At 50.3% G+C, this 15,593-nt stretch overlaps 6 protein-coding genes across 6 annotated transcripts; 4 read left to right on the top strand and 2 right to left on the bottom strand.

The window, feature by feature from the left end:
• Window positions 1-267: 267 nt before the first annotated feature.
• On the bottom strand, window positions 268-2,479 carry BDW43DRAFT_307979 (DEAD/DEAH box helicase; the record flags this gene model as incomplete). The annotated part of the gene is made up of 9 exons (XM_032046365.1): window positions 268-563; window positions 614-762; window positions 815-1,008; window positions 1,072-1,223; window positions 1,274-1,353; window positions 1,420-1,780; window positions 1,835-1,970; window positions 2,023-2,080; window positions 2,133-2,479. The coding sequence occupies 9 exons, from the start codon at window positions 2,477-2,479 to the stop codon at window positions 268-270; spliced, it is 1,773 nt and encodes a 590-aa protein (XP_031903803.1).
• Window positions 2,480-3,934: 1,455 nt separating this feature from the next.
• On the top strand, window positions 3,935-6,282 carry BDW43DRAFT_228468 (pantothenate kinase). The gene is made up of 4 exons (XM_032039499.1): window positions 3,935-4,409; window positions 4,594-4,876; window positions 4,951-5,449; window positions 5,506-6,282. The coding sequence occupies exons 1-4, from the start codon at window positions 4,197-4,199 to the stop codon at window positions 5,786-5,788; spliced, it is 1,278 nt and encodes a 425-aa protein (XP_031903802.1). The 5' UTR covers window positions 3,935-4,196; the 3' UTR covers window positions 5,789-6,282.
• Window positions 6,283-8,368, top strand: BDW43DRAFT_228469 (uncharacterized protein). The gene is made up of 3 exons (XM_032039500.1): window positions 6,283-6,523; window positions 6,586-6,848; window positions 6,917-8,368. The coding sequence occupies exons 2-3, from the start codon at window positions 6,838-6,840 to the stop codon at window positions 8,187-8,189; spliced, it is 1,284 nt and encodes a 427-aa protein (XP_031903801.1). The 5' UTR covers window positions 6,283-6,523; window positions 6,586-6,837; the 3' UTR covers window positions 8,190-8,368.
• A 29-nt stretch (window positions 8,369-8,397) lies between these two features.
• pigc (phosphatidylinositol N-acetylglucosaminyltransferase) lies at window positions 8,398-10,548 on the top strand. The gene is made up of 2 exons (XM_032040879.1): window positions 8,398-8,833; window positions 8,886-10,548. Exons 1-2 carry the CDS (start codon window positions 8,485-8,487, stop codon window positions 10,028-10,030), a joined length of 1,494 nt encoding a protein of 497 aa, XP_031903800.1. The 5' UTR covers window positions 8,398-8,484; the 3' UTR covers window positions 10,031-10,548.
• A 248-nt stretch (window positions 10,549-10,796) lies between these two features.
• BDW43DRAFT_323206 (glycoside hydrolase superfamily) lies at window positions 10,797-12,438 on the top strand (the record flags this gene model as incomplete). Its single annotated transcript, XM_032049708.1, has 4 exons — window positions 10,797-10,885; window positions 10,971-11,263; window positions 11,377-11,980; window positions 12,043-12,438. 4 exons carry the CDS (start codon window positions 10,797-10,799, stop codon window positions 12,356-12,358), a joined length of 1,302 nt encoding a protein of 433 aa, XP_031903799.1. The 3' UTR covers window positions 12,359-12,438.
• Window positions 12,439-13,725: 1,287 nt separating this feature from the next.
• Window positions 13,726-15,458, bottom strand: BDW43DRAFT_323204 (sugar porter family MFS transporter; the record flags this gene model as incomplete). Its single annotated transcript, XM_032049707.1, has 1 exon — window positions 13,726-15,458. The coding sequence occupies exon 1, from the start codon at window positions 15,265-15,267 to the stop codon at window positions 13,726-13,728; it is 1,542 nt and encodes a 513-aa protein (XP_031903798.1). The 5' UTR covers window positions 15,268-15,458.
• Between the last annotated feature and the right edge of the window lie 135 nt (window positions 15,459-15,593).

Below are 15,593 nucleotides of genomic sequence, written 5' to 3'. Positions count from 1 at the left end.
ATAGAGACACCTTGGACTCCCATGGAATTATCGAGGCTAAGAGAGTCGGCCCGCTGTTTGTCTCCCTGGTTCGTAGCTGAGACCGCAGATCATGGGGAAGTCGCAGCAACCTGTACTGCATAGAACATTTTACCACAGACTGAGAAACGACTGAGAACCAGCATTAACCGTCACGGCTCCACCTATCAGTTTTTCTAGCCACTCCGCCATGCCAGTGGTGAGTGGGATAGACAGCTATCATCTTCCGGATAGCCTGGAGCGGGTTGGCTAGAAGTCGTAGTTGACGGCAGGGGCAGGGGCATCGCTAGTATCACCCGTCGGAATTCCACCCCAGGCATTGCCGATGTCCTCGTTGGCACTCTCGCCATTACCTTCCCCTTCCTCGTCGGTATCGTCCTCAAACAAAGTCTCACCATCGGCAGGCTTGTAGGATTCAAGGAAGTCTGGTATCTTCTGCTTTGTCTCCAGAAGAAGCCGGACAAGGTAAGGGGCGAGGTCCGAATCGCGATCGTGGTTGTAAAAAGAGGTGGCGAGCCCTTCATTTCCGATACGGGCAGTACGTCCTGTCTTTGGTCAGGTTTCCAATAGATAGACGGTTCTATGCCGCACGTACCAATGCGATGAACGTATTCGGTAATCCCGCCATGAGACTGGCGCGGGAGATCGAAGTTAACAACGTGCATAACATTCTTGATGTCAAGGCCACGAGCCGAGACCCCGGTAGCGACGAGGATGGGGCATTTGGCGCTACGGAAAGAACGTCTATTTTGCCTTCAGCAAGTGATCGATTTCTGTCAAGCGGGGGAAAACTCACAAGGCATCTTCACGCTCGCGTTGAGTACGGTCCGAGTGGATCGAGGTGCTGGGCAAGCCCATATTATACAGGTAGTCATCCAAGAAATCGGCCTGTGACTTCGAGTTGACAAAAATCAGGGTACGAGAAGGAGGCATCGCCAGAAGCAAGTCGTAGAGGCACTTCTTCTTGAGATGTTCTTCAGCGTACACAATCTGCATGGCTTGTCAGTCAATCCATACACTATAGAGCCTTAGGCTCCCTAGTCAATGCATTACATTCTGGTCCACGTTGATATGGGTGCTGCCAGGACGTCCGATGCGAACCCGAACGTGGTCATCAGCAAGGAACTTGCGGGCCAGCTGGCGGCACTCCTTGTTGAATGTTGCCGAGAACATCAAGTAACGGTGGTCCGCGTCCTCATTGATATCTTTGTTGGTCAATATCAAGGGATGATCAACAGGAATTTTAGCTTCTTACCTCCACCCGACATAATCCTATTAAAATCCGACTCCCAATCCGCGAGGAGAAGCTCATCAGCCTCGTCAATGATGGTGTACCTAACAAAGAAAATAAGTTCCGAGGTGAATAAGTTCCGAGGTTAACAAGTTCCACGGTATACATACTTGACACGACGAAGGGAGAGGATATGAGGTTTATCCATGAAGTCAAGGAGTCTACCAGGTGTACCAATCAGGATGTCGCACCCCTTCCGCAGTTCGTCCCTCTGGTCGCGCACTGGGGCGCCACCATAAACGACGCAAGGACGCAACATCGACCGATAGCAGAGTCGACGTGCTTCATCGAAAATCTGAGTGGAGAGCTCCCTGGTGGGTGCAACGATCAGGACCAGAGGCTCTGCGACAACAGAGTCAGTGCTTGGATTAAAGCCATCTGCCAGGTTCGGGCGAGGAGCGGCAAGCTTCTTTGCCTTTCCCATTAACTGCGACAAGACGGGAATCAGGAAAGCGGCAGTTTTTCCAGAACCTGGCTTGGTTAATAGCTAGTCCAGTCTCGCTCATACTATTCTCGGTCACTCACCAGTCTGGGCAATCGCGATAAGATCATGGCCGGTCAAGACAGCCGGAATGGCGTAAGCCTGGATGGGGGTGGGGACATCGTAGCAACAGAGCTTGATGTTGTCGCATATGATGGGGTGCAGCCCGGCATCATCAAACTGGGGCTATCGTTAAAGCTTTCGACGTGTTATCATTCCTGGACAGACTCACGCTCTTGACGGGCTGAGGTCGCTCCCTACTCTCGGCGATCACTTCAATGTTTTGAAGACTTCGATCATCAGCTGTTTCTTTCCGTTGACTTGCGAATACATCCCACTTACTTTCCAATTTTGAGGCCGGTCCGGTTGATGAAGTCGCTCCGGAACAGCATATCCTCCAACTGTGGATTGGGGGGGCCAACGTCACCGTACTCGTCCTTCCACTCGTATTTCGCAGCGTTAGCCGCCCACTCGGGGAGCCCCTGATGCTCCTGCCGCTGCTCTGGTTCAATGTTCTCACCAGGTTTAGGCAGTTGGGGCAGAGTATTGTATTTGGCGTAGTCGTAGCCCTCGGGCTCAACCCACCCCTTTTCACGAGCAGTACTTGCAGCTTCGGCCTTTCTGGCGTTCTGCGCGTCAGTCACGTCATTCAGAGCCATGCCGATGCTGGACACGTCAAAGCTATCCATGGTGCCTGAATAAACGCAAGGATACACGTGAGGAGCAAAAAGGGCGGGTGACTGGCAGACTGCTGCGTGTCAGGTACCACAACGCGGAGATCTAAGGAGTAGGAAGAGAGGATGTACTCAACGTGTTTCGTCGCTTGGGGGGGGGTGTGATGGGAAAGGGAATGACTTCTGATAGAAGCCAAGAGGGGAGTACAAAGAGAAGGCTAGGAGACGAAGTAGAAAAGGCGAGTGTACGAGGAAGAGGGGAAGTAGAAGCAACAACGAGGAGCTTTGATGGGGAGAGGTTGCTCAGGTGATAAACACACTGAGCAGGATTGAGGCCACCCTACTCCAGCAGGCCAATAGAGAGGGTCCCACTCGAACAGTGAATGTCAGAGCACAGATAGAGAACCCTCACAGCCTGCTCTTTGAGCTACCTGGTATGTTTAGTATCCAGTGACAGAGGAACTGTACGCTACCCCGGTCTATAAATCAAATTGTGACAGCAACTAGAATGATTCCTCCTGTGTCCGAATGGCACATTGATCTAGAAACATATCCACCGTTTGTAATCATCATCAGTATATGGTCAGAGTTATAAGAGGTAAGGGCCTGCCCTATCAGCGGCCAGGAGTCAGAATTATTTTATGCGCATTTCCGGGTTACCATACCAACTTTTAGGGCTATAGTTCTATTTTATTGGGTATATCCAAAGGTCCACTGAAAGTGGTTTCACTGCAGGCTGCCGTGCATTCACTTGACGGTACATTAGACATAGAAGTCATGGATTGATTCTCAAGGTCAGTTGTTTTCATTGCACGGTCAAGTAGATACATACTTCCGATATGGAACAAGAGAGGTGTATGAAGGAGTAACTTTTAAGGGGGCGGCGCAAAAAGCTTTAGATGAGTTAGATCTATAGTTATCTTTTATCAACGTTAGAAGGAACAACCTCTACGGGCAAGAGCAACAGCGAAAACCACCGACACACCCTTCATTCTGCGGTGGTTGGCTGAGAAGGAAAATTGATGTGTAGATAGAAGGGGAGAGATGTCTTCGCTCCCATAGGTGAGGAGGTTAACTCCGGTATTTTTTTTTTTTTTTTTTTTTTTTTTTTTTTTTAATTTCACGTAAGAATAACCCGCACTGGTCCGGGGTAAGCTCCCGTGATATATATTTGTGATCTACAAGTACATATTAGTATTTTACAGAGTGCTTTTGTAAGAGGGGGCAAAAACAGGTAATAAAAAATGAATAAAATAATAAAACGAAGAAGGAAAGCCTGTAGAATATGTAAGCTACAAGATATTCTATTTATATTACAATTACAATTATATTATATGGGGTAACCTAGGTATTGTGAGTGGCGGCCAAGGGAATGGCCTCAGGATGATAACGTCACGCAAGGATATAATACCCTGGACTTGCGTAGATACGGCCCCATAATTGTTCCTTCTTGTTTTGCTTTTAGTTAAGAATGTACTCCGTGCATACTCCGGGTAGTGAATAAAGATAATAAAGGCTTCAATCAACCTTCTGGTTCCACTTAACAGAACCAAAGCGGGCAGAAGGAGATATACGCCGTAGGGAACAGCACGGCATCCCATTACTCCGAAATGTCACCCTAAACCTTCAGCGGAACTGCCATTTCTCGGTTCTCGATGTGACTTGCTTATTTTCGTGCTTGTCGTCCCCTCCCCCCTTTCCCTTCGTCATTTCTCTTACCCATTGATACACCATGGCGTCCACAAATCACCCCTCGTCGCGTGCTACCCGACTGGAAAAGGCCATCACCAATCCCGGAACCGTGAAGATCAATGTCAAGGGCGCCTTCATTGTCGATGAAGATCCTCGGTCCAAGAGTCCCGTCAGGTTGGATGGCGTTCATTATGAAGGCCATGATATCCGACTGCCTCATCACACTGGTGTGGTGAGCCATGTTGCAGTTGATGTGAGTCCTCTGTCCTTCAAATGTTTTTTTTTTTTTTTTTTTTTTTTTTTTTCCCTTTTTCTCTTCATCCTTTTGCCGTTCCCCCGCATAAATTGGTCCTCCCCCCGCAATCGAATCAGCAGCTCCCAGATCGCATCACCACCTCAGCAATAACGCCGCTAACTTTCGCTCTTATCCTCGATAGATCGGAGGTTCCCTTGCGAAATTGATTTATTTTACACGAGAGCTGGACTCCGTGGATAATGGCGGCCGATTGAACTTTATCAACTTTGAAACCCATCGTATAGACCTGTGCATTGAATTTATCAAGCAATTGAAGGAAGAGTACCAGAAAGCGCACGGCCCATCTAGTGATGAACTATGTGTCATGGCGACGGGCGGCGGTGCCTACAAGTATTACGACAAGCTGAAGGACTCGTTGAAAGTGAATATTATTCGGGAGGACGAGATGGAATGCCTCATTACCGGTACGCCATGTCTCGATAAATTTTACCCGTGCATTTACGTCTATCAGAAGGGCGCTGACTCGATTGGGCAACAGGACTTGATTTCTTCATCACCGAGATCCCGAACGAAGTGTTCACGTATAGTGAAGCGGACCCCATGCAATTTGCCGAGGCCCGACCGGATGTGTATCCGTACCTATTAGTCAACATCGGTTCGGGTGTATCCATGATCAAAGTATCGGGACCTAGGCAATACCAGCGTGTAGGAGGTACCCATCTGGGCGGTGGCACCTTCTGGGGCATCATGTCGCTTCTGACTGGCGCTCAGACTTTCGACGATATGCTGGCGATGGCGGATACCGGGGACAACAGTGGGGTCGATATGCTAGTCGGCGATATCTACGGCATGGACTATAGTAAGATTGGCCTGAAGAGCACTGCCATCGCCAGCACATTTGGAAAGGTTTTCCGATTGAAGAATGGCGTTCATGAAGAGGACGGAGAAGACCAGTCCCACGATGGGGCGGGCCAAACGAATGGCGAAGTAACATTCAAGCCGGAAGACATGAGCCGGAGCCTACTTTATGCAATCAGGTACGCCTTGGGCTCCCATTATCCCCGGATTTGACCCAAACTAACATAGTTCTCAGTAACAACATCGGACAAATCGCCTATCTACAGTCTGAGAAACACCAAGTGAAGCATATCTATTTCGGTGGATCATTCATCCGAGGCCACCGGCAAACCATGAACACGCTATCCTACGCCATCCGATTCTGGTCCAAGGGCGAAAAACAAGCCTACTTCCTGCGTCACGAAGGCTATATCGGTGCCGTCGGAGCTTTCCTCCGTCGACAGCCAGCCAACTGGGGCCGCAGAAATAGCCTCGACGGCGGTCCCGTGCCACATGATCTCAAGAATAGCTCTACTTGACGAGTCCCAAGAACCATCGTTCCTATAGCATCATTGGAAGCTTGCATGATCTGTTTTTGTTTGATTTATACGCCCTTCCTTTCGTTTTCTGGGCTTCTGATACCCGCTTCTTATCGATTTTCCCATTGCATGTTAGACAAAAGAATATACAATTTGCAAGCGCACGTTGCAAATATCTCGGGACATCACAGAGTCGGATGTTACATTGGCATACCTACATTTGTATAATATTTCCTGAACACTTTTCGGACTTTCTCTTGACCCTTTTCGGTTTCCCGGGTTAACCGCCCTCGTCTGGATCAATCTAAATTGGAGGGGTTATATTCCTCTCTTTCACTTTTTCGTCTTATATGATTTGGGACTCAGTTGGCATGTCGATGAGAAAGTAGTCGCTAACCAGCGTATTGCCTCTCGGTTTTCAAATATTTGACAGACGCGACATGCGAAATGTGAAAACTACAAACAAAACCGTTCAAGCGTACGCAATCCATGGAATAATATCTGTCACAATCTATTTTTGCGGCTTCGTGTTTGTCAGAACTGTTTAAGTTGCACAGTTGGCGGTTACATGCGCGAGACACATCACCTTTGCGAGGCAACCCAAGGTGCTGAGTGTGGAATCGACGCGTCCAGAACAGGAGCGAGGAAATAGAATAGCATTCTATTACCCCTTTGCCTAACAAAACTCTTGTTGAATGTCGTGAAACGTCGCGAAGAGGGCTGATAATTAGATAGGTACGAGCTACTACACTGTATAAATATTGACACTAAACCTCCACAGAACTAAGACTCAATAGTGGGTACCGTGACCAATCGGAGTGGCGCATGTTAAGCTTACCTTTTAGCTCATTGGGCCTCTTGACACGCGGATGTCATTCACGCGTTTACCTAACAGAGAACTACCTCCGCATAGTCAGGAGTTTCCACCCCTCCCCCTCCTCCCCAGAGCAGTCGTGCAAGTCAGCAATTAACGGACTTTTCACATACTCACGTTTTGCTAGCGATTGGGTCGAGCCAAACGAATAACAAAAATAAAAACCGAGAGAAGTATGGCAACCCGGTACGCACAGTCCCTTTGTCTGCCTCGACTCCACTCCGCTTCTCTAAAGCTTATATTTATCGATCAAGGCGAGGGGCCTCCCTCGGCACGAACACCTCAGAAGAAGAGCGCAAGCCGACCGTATCGCCTTTTAACGAAACTGAAAACCCGCCTAGATCCCTCATCCTGAGCCCCAAGCCCATCTTCGGCCCCGATCGGCCCCTACCGCAACACCTCGTAGATATACTGGAGGAATGGCATAAGGAGAATGGTGCCCAACGCCCGCCCTGTGTCATTAAAAATAAAATGTGGCGATACACAACAATGGAATGGAAGACTTTCGACCGCCAAGGTAACCATATGGAACTTTCCTCTTTCGCGATCAAACAGCCTGCCCAATATAATGTCTTGATACTGCATCCTGTTGATGGTCCGGAGAAGCTTGTTTCGTGTTACTTTCCATTTGGGACGACGTATGGCACATACCTAATTGGTTGGCATGGGGTGAAGAATGGGTGGGATCCTACGACTTGTGCGGTGAGGAAGTTTCGCTCGAATATCGAAGAGGTGCAGTACGAGCCTGAGGCGTGGGAGGCTTTCGAGACGCTGGTCAAGCGGCGGGCGGTACAATCTAAACCAAGTAATACACAACCACAGGTGGAGATGCAGACACCGAGAACGGGCGCGAAGAGGAGGCGAAGTCTGCCGGGACAGACGCAGGTGCAAAGACCGGAGATGAGGCCACAGAGGAAGAGTCTACCGGGGCCGGTTGCTGCAAACAATCTTTCAGCCCCCGAGGCAGGTGAAACTGAGTCATCCTCATCAAACGAAGAGTCTGAAGAAGATGATGAATCCTCAGATGAAGAGGAGAATGAGGAGGACGAGGACGAGGAAGAAGAAGAAGAAGAAGAAGAAGAAGAAGAAGAAGAAGAAGAAGAAGAAGAAGAAGAAGAAGAAGAAGAAGAAGAAGAAGAAGAAGAAGAACAGCAACAGCAGGAACAAGAGCAAGAGCCGGCCTCCAAAAGGCCCCGACTGACCGAGCCTATCGCAGCCACTCCCAAAGAATCAAAAGTGATTTTCAAGCTCGTCTCATATAAGTCCGGGGCAATCCGCCGCTTTCCGCTGGAAGAGTGCAAAACAGGGAAAGAGTTTTTCAATAAGGCTCGGACTTTCTTCCAACTCTTTGACCGCAATGCTGAAGTGAAGATCCTCTCATGTCAGATAGCATCCCAGCGTGTACAGCAATTTATCTTTGAGGGAAGTGAAGGGGAATTTACTCTACTGGTGGAGCAGGTCAAGAGCTTGAAGGACACTAGCGGAGTCTTAACTGTTGAAGTCGGGCATGTGCTAGGCCTTCAGTGAGCTGAATATTGTTTGTTAGCGTGGCGTTTTATTTTCTGGTGTTAAAAGCGATTGTCGTAACATTGCTATGTAGTCATGACTAGCGATTTTATGGGGACATTGAACACAGATATACCTAGGATGTGTTGTAATAACTGAGGTTTTTCTTTACCCTTTTTTTTATACTTCGAGAAATTGCAAGCGATGACTAATGACCACGTGGGCGAAGCGACGCAATCGGAAATCAACCCAAAGCAGATAATCAATCACTCAATCCATCGTCGCCATGCGTCAAGCATGAGTCCTGCACTGCTCGATGCCTTCTCTGTCCGAATCGCCCCCTCCAGTTCCTCCACCTGTCCCCGTTGAGACCCATCCCTATCGAGCTGTCGGGATCAAGCCTCCTGGACAGCACCGAACACTCCCTGATCCGACCAGGCTTGCCCCTGAGGATGCGTACTATTCGCCTGCGTTGGTGAGAACGCGAACTGCGCCCGCGAGTTACGATGAAACACTTCGAGGATTGAATGGGAGCGCTGGCACGGCTGCGTCGGTTGCCGCATTGCGACCGCCGCACGCGGTCCATGGCCGAAAATTGCGAGGAACCAGTCGCCGCAGAAGACGAAAGGGCGCGTGGAAAAAGCTCCTCTGGGTGAAACAGTCATGTATGCACCGGAATTGGTTTAGGTCAAAATGGTTATTGACAATACTGGACAGATCCTGACAACTACACCGATACCGAGACGTTCCTTGATCATCTCCAACGCAATCCGCGCGTGCGTCCCTACGATTTCTGGCCTTTAGTGGCCGATTCTACGGTCATCGTTCAACATGTATGCTCGGTGGCTATCTTTGTCTGCTGCTTTATAGGCATCTTCAAGGAGCGAGTGAGTCCCGTCTCGATCGTGTGTTGGGGTAGCGTTGGTACGGCGATGGGCTGGATACTCTGGGATTCGTGGGTGTTCAGAGAGCACGGGGTGAGCCACGCGGAGCGCGCACCCGAAGGGGACGGCGGTTCCAGTTCCAGCTCGACGACAAGCTCAGTGAACCCATCCACCACCCGGCTGAGCGGCCAGAAGGAAAACAAGGTCCATGGACTTGGGTTGACGATGTCTCATGGTGAGACAGAACCGGGTCGAAGGAGCAGTAACTCGGGCCTTGGCGATTCCTGCACGCAGGACGCGGCATCCTTCGGAACTTCGAACGGCGCTGCTGCCGGCAGCGTCCTGCCCCTGCCCCCCCACGATGCGCCGATGATTTCGCGACTGTCTTCGCGTAATCGCCAGCGGCTATCTACCGTCAAATCGGCTTTTCTGATCTACTGCGCACTACTTGGACTCAGTCCGATCCTCAAATCGCTTACCAAATCAACAGCCAAAGACTCGATCTGGGCGATGAGTTGCTGGCTGTTGATCACCAACATCTTCTCTTTTGACTACGGAAGTGGAGGGGGCGCCGGCGCGACGAAGTTCCCGGCTTCTTTGTCAACCAACGCGGCCGTGATGGCTTCGACCGTGCTCGCGTCCCGGCTGCCGTCCACGACACATGTGTTCAGTTTGATGCTGTTCTCCATCGAAGTGTTTGGGCTGTTCCCCATCTTTCGGCGGCAGCTGCGCCATATTTCCTGGACGGGTCATGTGTTCCTGACACTAGTGCTGGTGATCGCCGCTGGTGGCGCGGTTGGGATCACATTAAGGGGCGGATTGACGGCCGCTATCGTCGGTTCTGTGCTGGGCAGCATCCTGGCTGCCTTGGCGATGGGTGGATGTAGCTGGTGGCTCATCAGTCTTCAGAAGTACAAGAACGTGGTGACGGGACCGTGGGATCCGGCACGGCCTGTCATCCGACGACATTGGGATTAGGTGTCTTTTCCGCGAGATGAAATGAGGTTCGAACGTTGAGCCCGGCCGGACATTGGCTGGTCTGGGATATGAGATACCCCTATGAAGCATATTAATAATCATTTGGTTTCAGTCTTTTGAAACCGCTCTTTATAAGTTCCGGCACTACGATAGAGCGTAATACTAGCGAGCTGGAAGCATAGGCTTCCTCGACTTCCTTTGAAGATTTCCTTGCTGAAACATGTTTTCAACTTAATTTTCTCTACTGATATTCTGAACGAACAAATACCCATAGCGATACTACTCGGCTGGAGAGAGGAATGCGACAGGAATGTAGCACGGCATGCCTCGAGGTCTATTTTAAACCCAACCCCAGCCCCAACAGTCATTCATCTCAATCAAAACCAGCATCGGACAGGGACTAACCAATCGACCATTCGGTAGACGGAGGATCTTGCCCAGGATCACTAGTGTCTCACTCTCCACATACCTCCTTGACCTCATAGACTGATCTCCCGCATTCTCACTACGTAGACCATGAGATTACTCCTTTTGTTGATCCGGAGCACTCGCATGATAAAAAGAGCGCCCCGTGTGACCCTGGGCGTAGTGGAGGTGGTAATATCCTTCCCCTGCAGATGACCGTAGCGCCCAAGTGACCTGTCGTGTCGTGTCGTGTACAGAAATCTTATATATTCAGCCTTGCGGGTGATCATCCCTCCCCTCTTTCTCTCTGTCTTTCTTTTCCTCCTCCCAACTCCAATCCAACAATACTAATACACTCACCATGAAATTCAAATTGAAACCCCTGGCCCTGGGCCTCCTCGCCGCAGCTCAAACAGCAACCTCCCTCCGCTTCGTCATGTACGTCGACGAGTAAGTACACCACCACCAACAACAATAACCGACCCCAATAATAATAAAATAACACTAAAAATAAAAAAATAAAAAAAATGAAAAGATACCACACCCAAAACCTCCCAACAGGCACTCAAACAAACGGAATAACCCACGCCGTAATGGCCTTCGCCAAATCAACCCTGTTCACCAGCGACCCGCCCCAGAAATGGACCCCCTTTGAACCCGTCGACACCTTCCGCAACCGCTTCGGAAAGGATGCCAAGGTGACCGTTGCAATTGGTGGCTGGGGTGATACCTCGGGGTTCTCGGAGGGGGCGAAGGATGAGGCGTCGCGTACGAGGTATGCGAAGAATGTGAGGGCTTTTGTGGATGAGTTTGGCTTGGATGGGGTTGGTATGTTGTTCCTTCTTTCTTTTTCTTTTCTTTTTCTTTAAATGTTGAAATAGGAATTGGCGGGGGGGGGGGGGGGGTGGGTTTTGTGTGTGCTGATGGTTGGGTGTTGTTAGATATTGATTGGGAGTATCCGGCCGGGAATGGCGAGGATTATAAGGATATCCCGAATGAGAAGAAGAAGGGGGAGATCGAGTCGTATCCGCTATTTCTGGCGGCGATCCGCAAGGCGCTGGGGAAGGACAAGATTCTTTCGGTCGCTGTGCCCGGGAAACGGGGGGATATGATTGCGTTTACGAAGGAGCAGGGGCCCAAGATCTGGGAGTCTGTCGATATGGTCAATGTCATGACATATGATCTGATGAATCGGCGGAATAACGTCACGACGCACCATAGTGATGTGAAGGCGTCGTTGGATACGATCAAGGCGTATGAGGAGGTGGGGCTCGACACGAAGAAGATGAATCTGGGGATGGCGTATTATGCGAAGTGGTTTACGACGAAGGAGAATGCCGGGTGTGACACGCATCCCTTGGGGTGTGAGGTTGCAGAGCTAGAGGATGCAAAGGGGAAGGATACGGGGAAGTCGGGGGCTTTGACGTTTGAGAAGGCGACGATGGGGGAGCCGCCCAAGGATTCGAAGGAGAGTACGGATGGGAGCTGTGGGTTTGGCAAGGGGAAGTGCGGGAGTGGGCAGTGTTGTAGCCAGTATGGGACTTGGTATGTTTTCTTTCCCCCCCTTCTTTCCTTATCTACTTCTACGTTCATTGACGGGTGGACAGCGGAACCACGGATGCTCACTGCCAGGCTGGGTGCCAGTCTGACTACGGGACTTGCAAGGGCATCTCGTTGATTGACTCCTGGCGTCGGGCGGAGAAGGACGGTGTCACGGACGAGGATGCCGGCGGCCAGTACTACTTCGATAAGGAGGTGAACTTGTTCTGGACTTGGGATACGGCGCCGCTGATCAAGCGGAAATTCAAGGATATCGTGGACGCGGAGAAGGTTGGTGGTGTCATGGCCTGGAGTCTGGGCGAGGACTCGTTGAAGTGGGAGCATCTTGAGGCCATGCAGGAGGGTGTGAAGGAGAGGAGTTAATATTCTTACGTAGACCTCACTGAGTGCGTATGTAAGTATGCCCTTGGGTAGACTGCTAGTATTTATCTTGTGAGTGTAGGTGATATCATTCATTCTATTTTAACGGAGGATGATAGTTTAAAAAAATACCTATCGCCATCTTTCTACGAACATCAATATATCCTTCATCCTAGCCAAAATAACTAAACCAACTATAAACATAGCCAAGCAGCAATTTTGTTAATTTTCAGGGTTAAATAAATAACCTTCCCAATCCGGGCGACTACTAAATAAAACCAACCAATCCGAACGCGCCTCCCAGCACGGGATCAGGATGCCCTACTCTACCGGCCGCAACCATCAAGCAACTACTCGCTATAAGAACAAGCAAATATCCTCGTATCTCAAAAGAAAAGAAGAAAAGAAGAAAAAAAAAAAAAGAAAGAAATACTCCGTAGTTAAACCATGACACCGCAATCTCAATCCCACCATGAAATGGACTCTATTCTTTCTCCTCCTCACAGCGTGTTCGGCTCTCCCACGCCCTATATCAGATAAGGAGACCGCAAACGATAGCCAACACACCAAACTCCAAACCTGGGGATTCAACGCAGCCCAGTGGCAAAGAATACAAAAGCACGACAATCGCAAGGATGCTAATCCCACAGACACCCCCATGGAAAAACCCAATTCCCAACATCTCCTCACAATCGCCAATGAACCACCAAATTCAATCCAACCGCAACGACCCCAAACCTCCGTACTAGTATCTAACTACAATCTAAATACCAATACCAGAACCAATGACCCCCACGGAACCTTCCTTAACACCGATAAACTAGAACCAACCACATCAAATCTACACTCAACAACACTTATAACAAAACGGTACCTCCGCGTTCTCCGCACGACACAGATCCCCACGAACTTTCTCCGGAGATACGCGCACGAGATCTTCGTCGTGTGTTTGTTGCTGATTATCCCTGTTACCTTGGCTCTGGTTGAGATTCTTGAGAGGATTGGGCTGGGTGGTGAAGGGGGCATTGAGCTGTCTGATATGCGGAGAGGAAGGGGGCGGGGTATGATTCGGCGAGGGCGACGGGGGGAGTTGTTGAGGAAGAAGAGGGGGAAGAAAGGGAAGGTATCGATGGATATAGAATGTCAATGTCAAGACTAGTTTTACTAATCTCATCTGGACTTGGAACTTGAACTGTTTTGGTCTTGGGAGATAGATTTGCAAGATTTCTTTTTTTCATTTTTTTTTCTTCGCATCTTCGTTTGCATTTTCTTACGTATGTATATATATGTACTGTACTCTAGATATTCTATATAGACCAACGAAACAATTAATCATTATGTGCATGTCGTGAAAAAAATATTTCTAAAAATCAGACGTTTTCCCGCTGTTCGATTTCTGCCTTCTCGGCGGCGCGAGTGTAGGCGTCGATCTCGGCTGCTTCGCCCTGCGGCAGGTGGCGGGCCATCGAGACGATTTGCCAGGTAGAGGGCGCGTCGCGGAAGACGTTGTTGATGGCTTCGAGGTTGCGGTTCATGGTCTCCGGGTAGAAGAGGTAGACGACGATGGGGATGCAGGCGGAGATGACGGCGTACATTATGTAGTACTGATAGCCGATGGTGTCCAGGGCCACCGGCGTGATCATGACGACGACGAAGTTCCAGAGCCAGTGGTTGGCGGTGGAGATGGAGGCCATGGCGACACGGAGACGCACGGGAGCCACCTCGGTACAGTAGAGGAAGTTGCCGCCCAGGAAGCCGAAGGGGTAGAAGGAGTTGAAGAGGAAGATGAAGAGGGCGGAGACGATGGAGGCGGAGTGGTTCTTGCCGAAGCTGTTGGTGATGGCGAGGACGATCATGCACATGCTCATGCCGGCGCCGCTGATCATGAAGATGGCGCGACGGCCGAGGCGGTCGATGGCGAAGAAGGCGATGAAGCTGCACAGGAACTTCCAGGTCATGGCACAGGAGGAGAGGATGCGCGCGAGGTCGGAGTCCATGTTCAGGTTCTCCTCGAAGATGGTGGAGGCGTAGACGGAGATGAGGTTACCGCCGCACATTTGCTGAAAGAATTGCAGGGCCATGCAGAGGCAGAACCGGTACAGCAGACGGTCTTGGTCGTTCTTGCTGAACATTTCCTTCAGCGAGCCACCGGAGTTGGCGGTGACCTCGAGCGAGGACTCGATGCCGGCGATCTCCATGCGGACCTGCTCGTCATCTTCGGGGATACCCTTGTAGAGGGCGAGACTGGTGGTGGCTTCTTCGATGCGGTTGACGCGGACGAGCCAGCGGGGGGATTCGGGGAGGAAGAAGACACCGAAGATGATGACCAGCTCGAAGAAGAAGGAGATGGCGAGGGGGAGACGCCATTGCAGGTCACCGGACACTTTACTGAGACCGAAGTCGATCCAGTTGCAGAGGGTGTAACCCAAACAGATACAGATACCGTCGACGATAACGTGCTGGCCACGGTGTTTGGCAGATGTGCATTCGGACTGCCATACGGGCACGGCTGCACTGAACAAACCAATACCGATACCGAGAATGACTCGGCCAATGGTGAACTGGATGATGTTGTACGCGGCTGTCTGGAGTACCTGACCGATGGTAGAGACGATAGCACCCAGGAAGACGGTCTTCCGGCGGCCCATCCAGTCACCCAGGAACGAGCAAGATAGGGCACCGATCAAAGCACCGATCTGGAAGGATGCTACTACCGCACCTTTACTGGTCGAATTCTCAGATTTGACGGCACCGGAAGTGTTGATAGTATCAATTTGGGGGAAAACATGAACCCAGCTTTGCAGGGTGGCCAGCGGACCAACACCGGCTTGATTGTAACCAAAGAGGATGAAGGCGGGAACGACGATGAGAAACACCTGAGCCAGGCGGAGAGATCTTCCTTGGAACCCCATGTTGGAAACTAATCGGGTGGTGAGAGACAGGGTGGCCAAAGGTTTCCAGTGTTTCCCTGGGATTGTGTGGAAGGGCTGCTGCTAATCCTTTATACCCTAACGTCTGCCACGAAGTGACCCCGAACAGAATCTGCGTGGAGACCCCGCATCTTAGTAAAGATTTATTATACTCTCACCAAAAGAGAAGTACGACTCAAGTGGACTCCTTTTTAGTTGGAAGTTAGCCGTGTGGGAAAGAAAGTAGGGTTCCATATCAGTTGAGCGTCATATGTGATCCACTTTTCGGACCGTGACCGAGAAATTGTCCAAAAAAATCTAATCACCAA

The sequence above is a fragment of the Aspergillus alliaceus genome (assembly GCF_009176365.1).
Source record: "Aspergillus alliaceus strain CBS 536.65 unplaced genomic scaffold BDW43scaffold_7, whole genome shotgun sequence".
Taxonomy (NCBI): Eukaryota; Fungi; Ascomycota; class Eurotiomycetes; order Eurotiales; family Aspergillaceae; genus Aspergillus; species Aspergillus alliaceus.
Note: the sequence above shows the minus strand (reverse complement) of the source record. Positions and strands in the feature narration are given on the sequence as shown.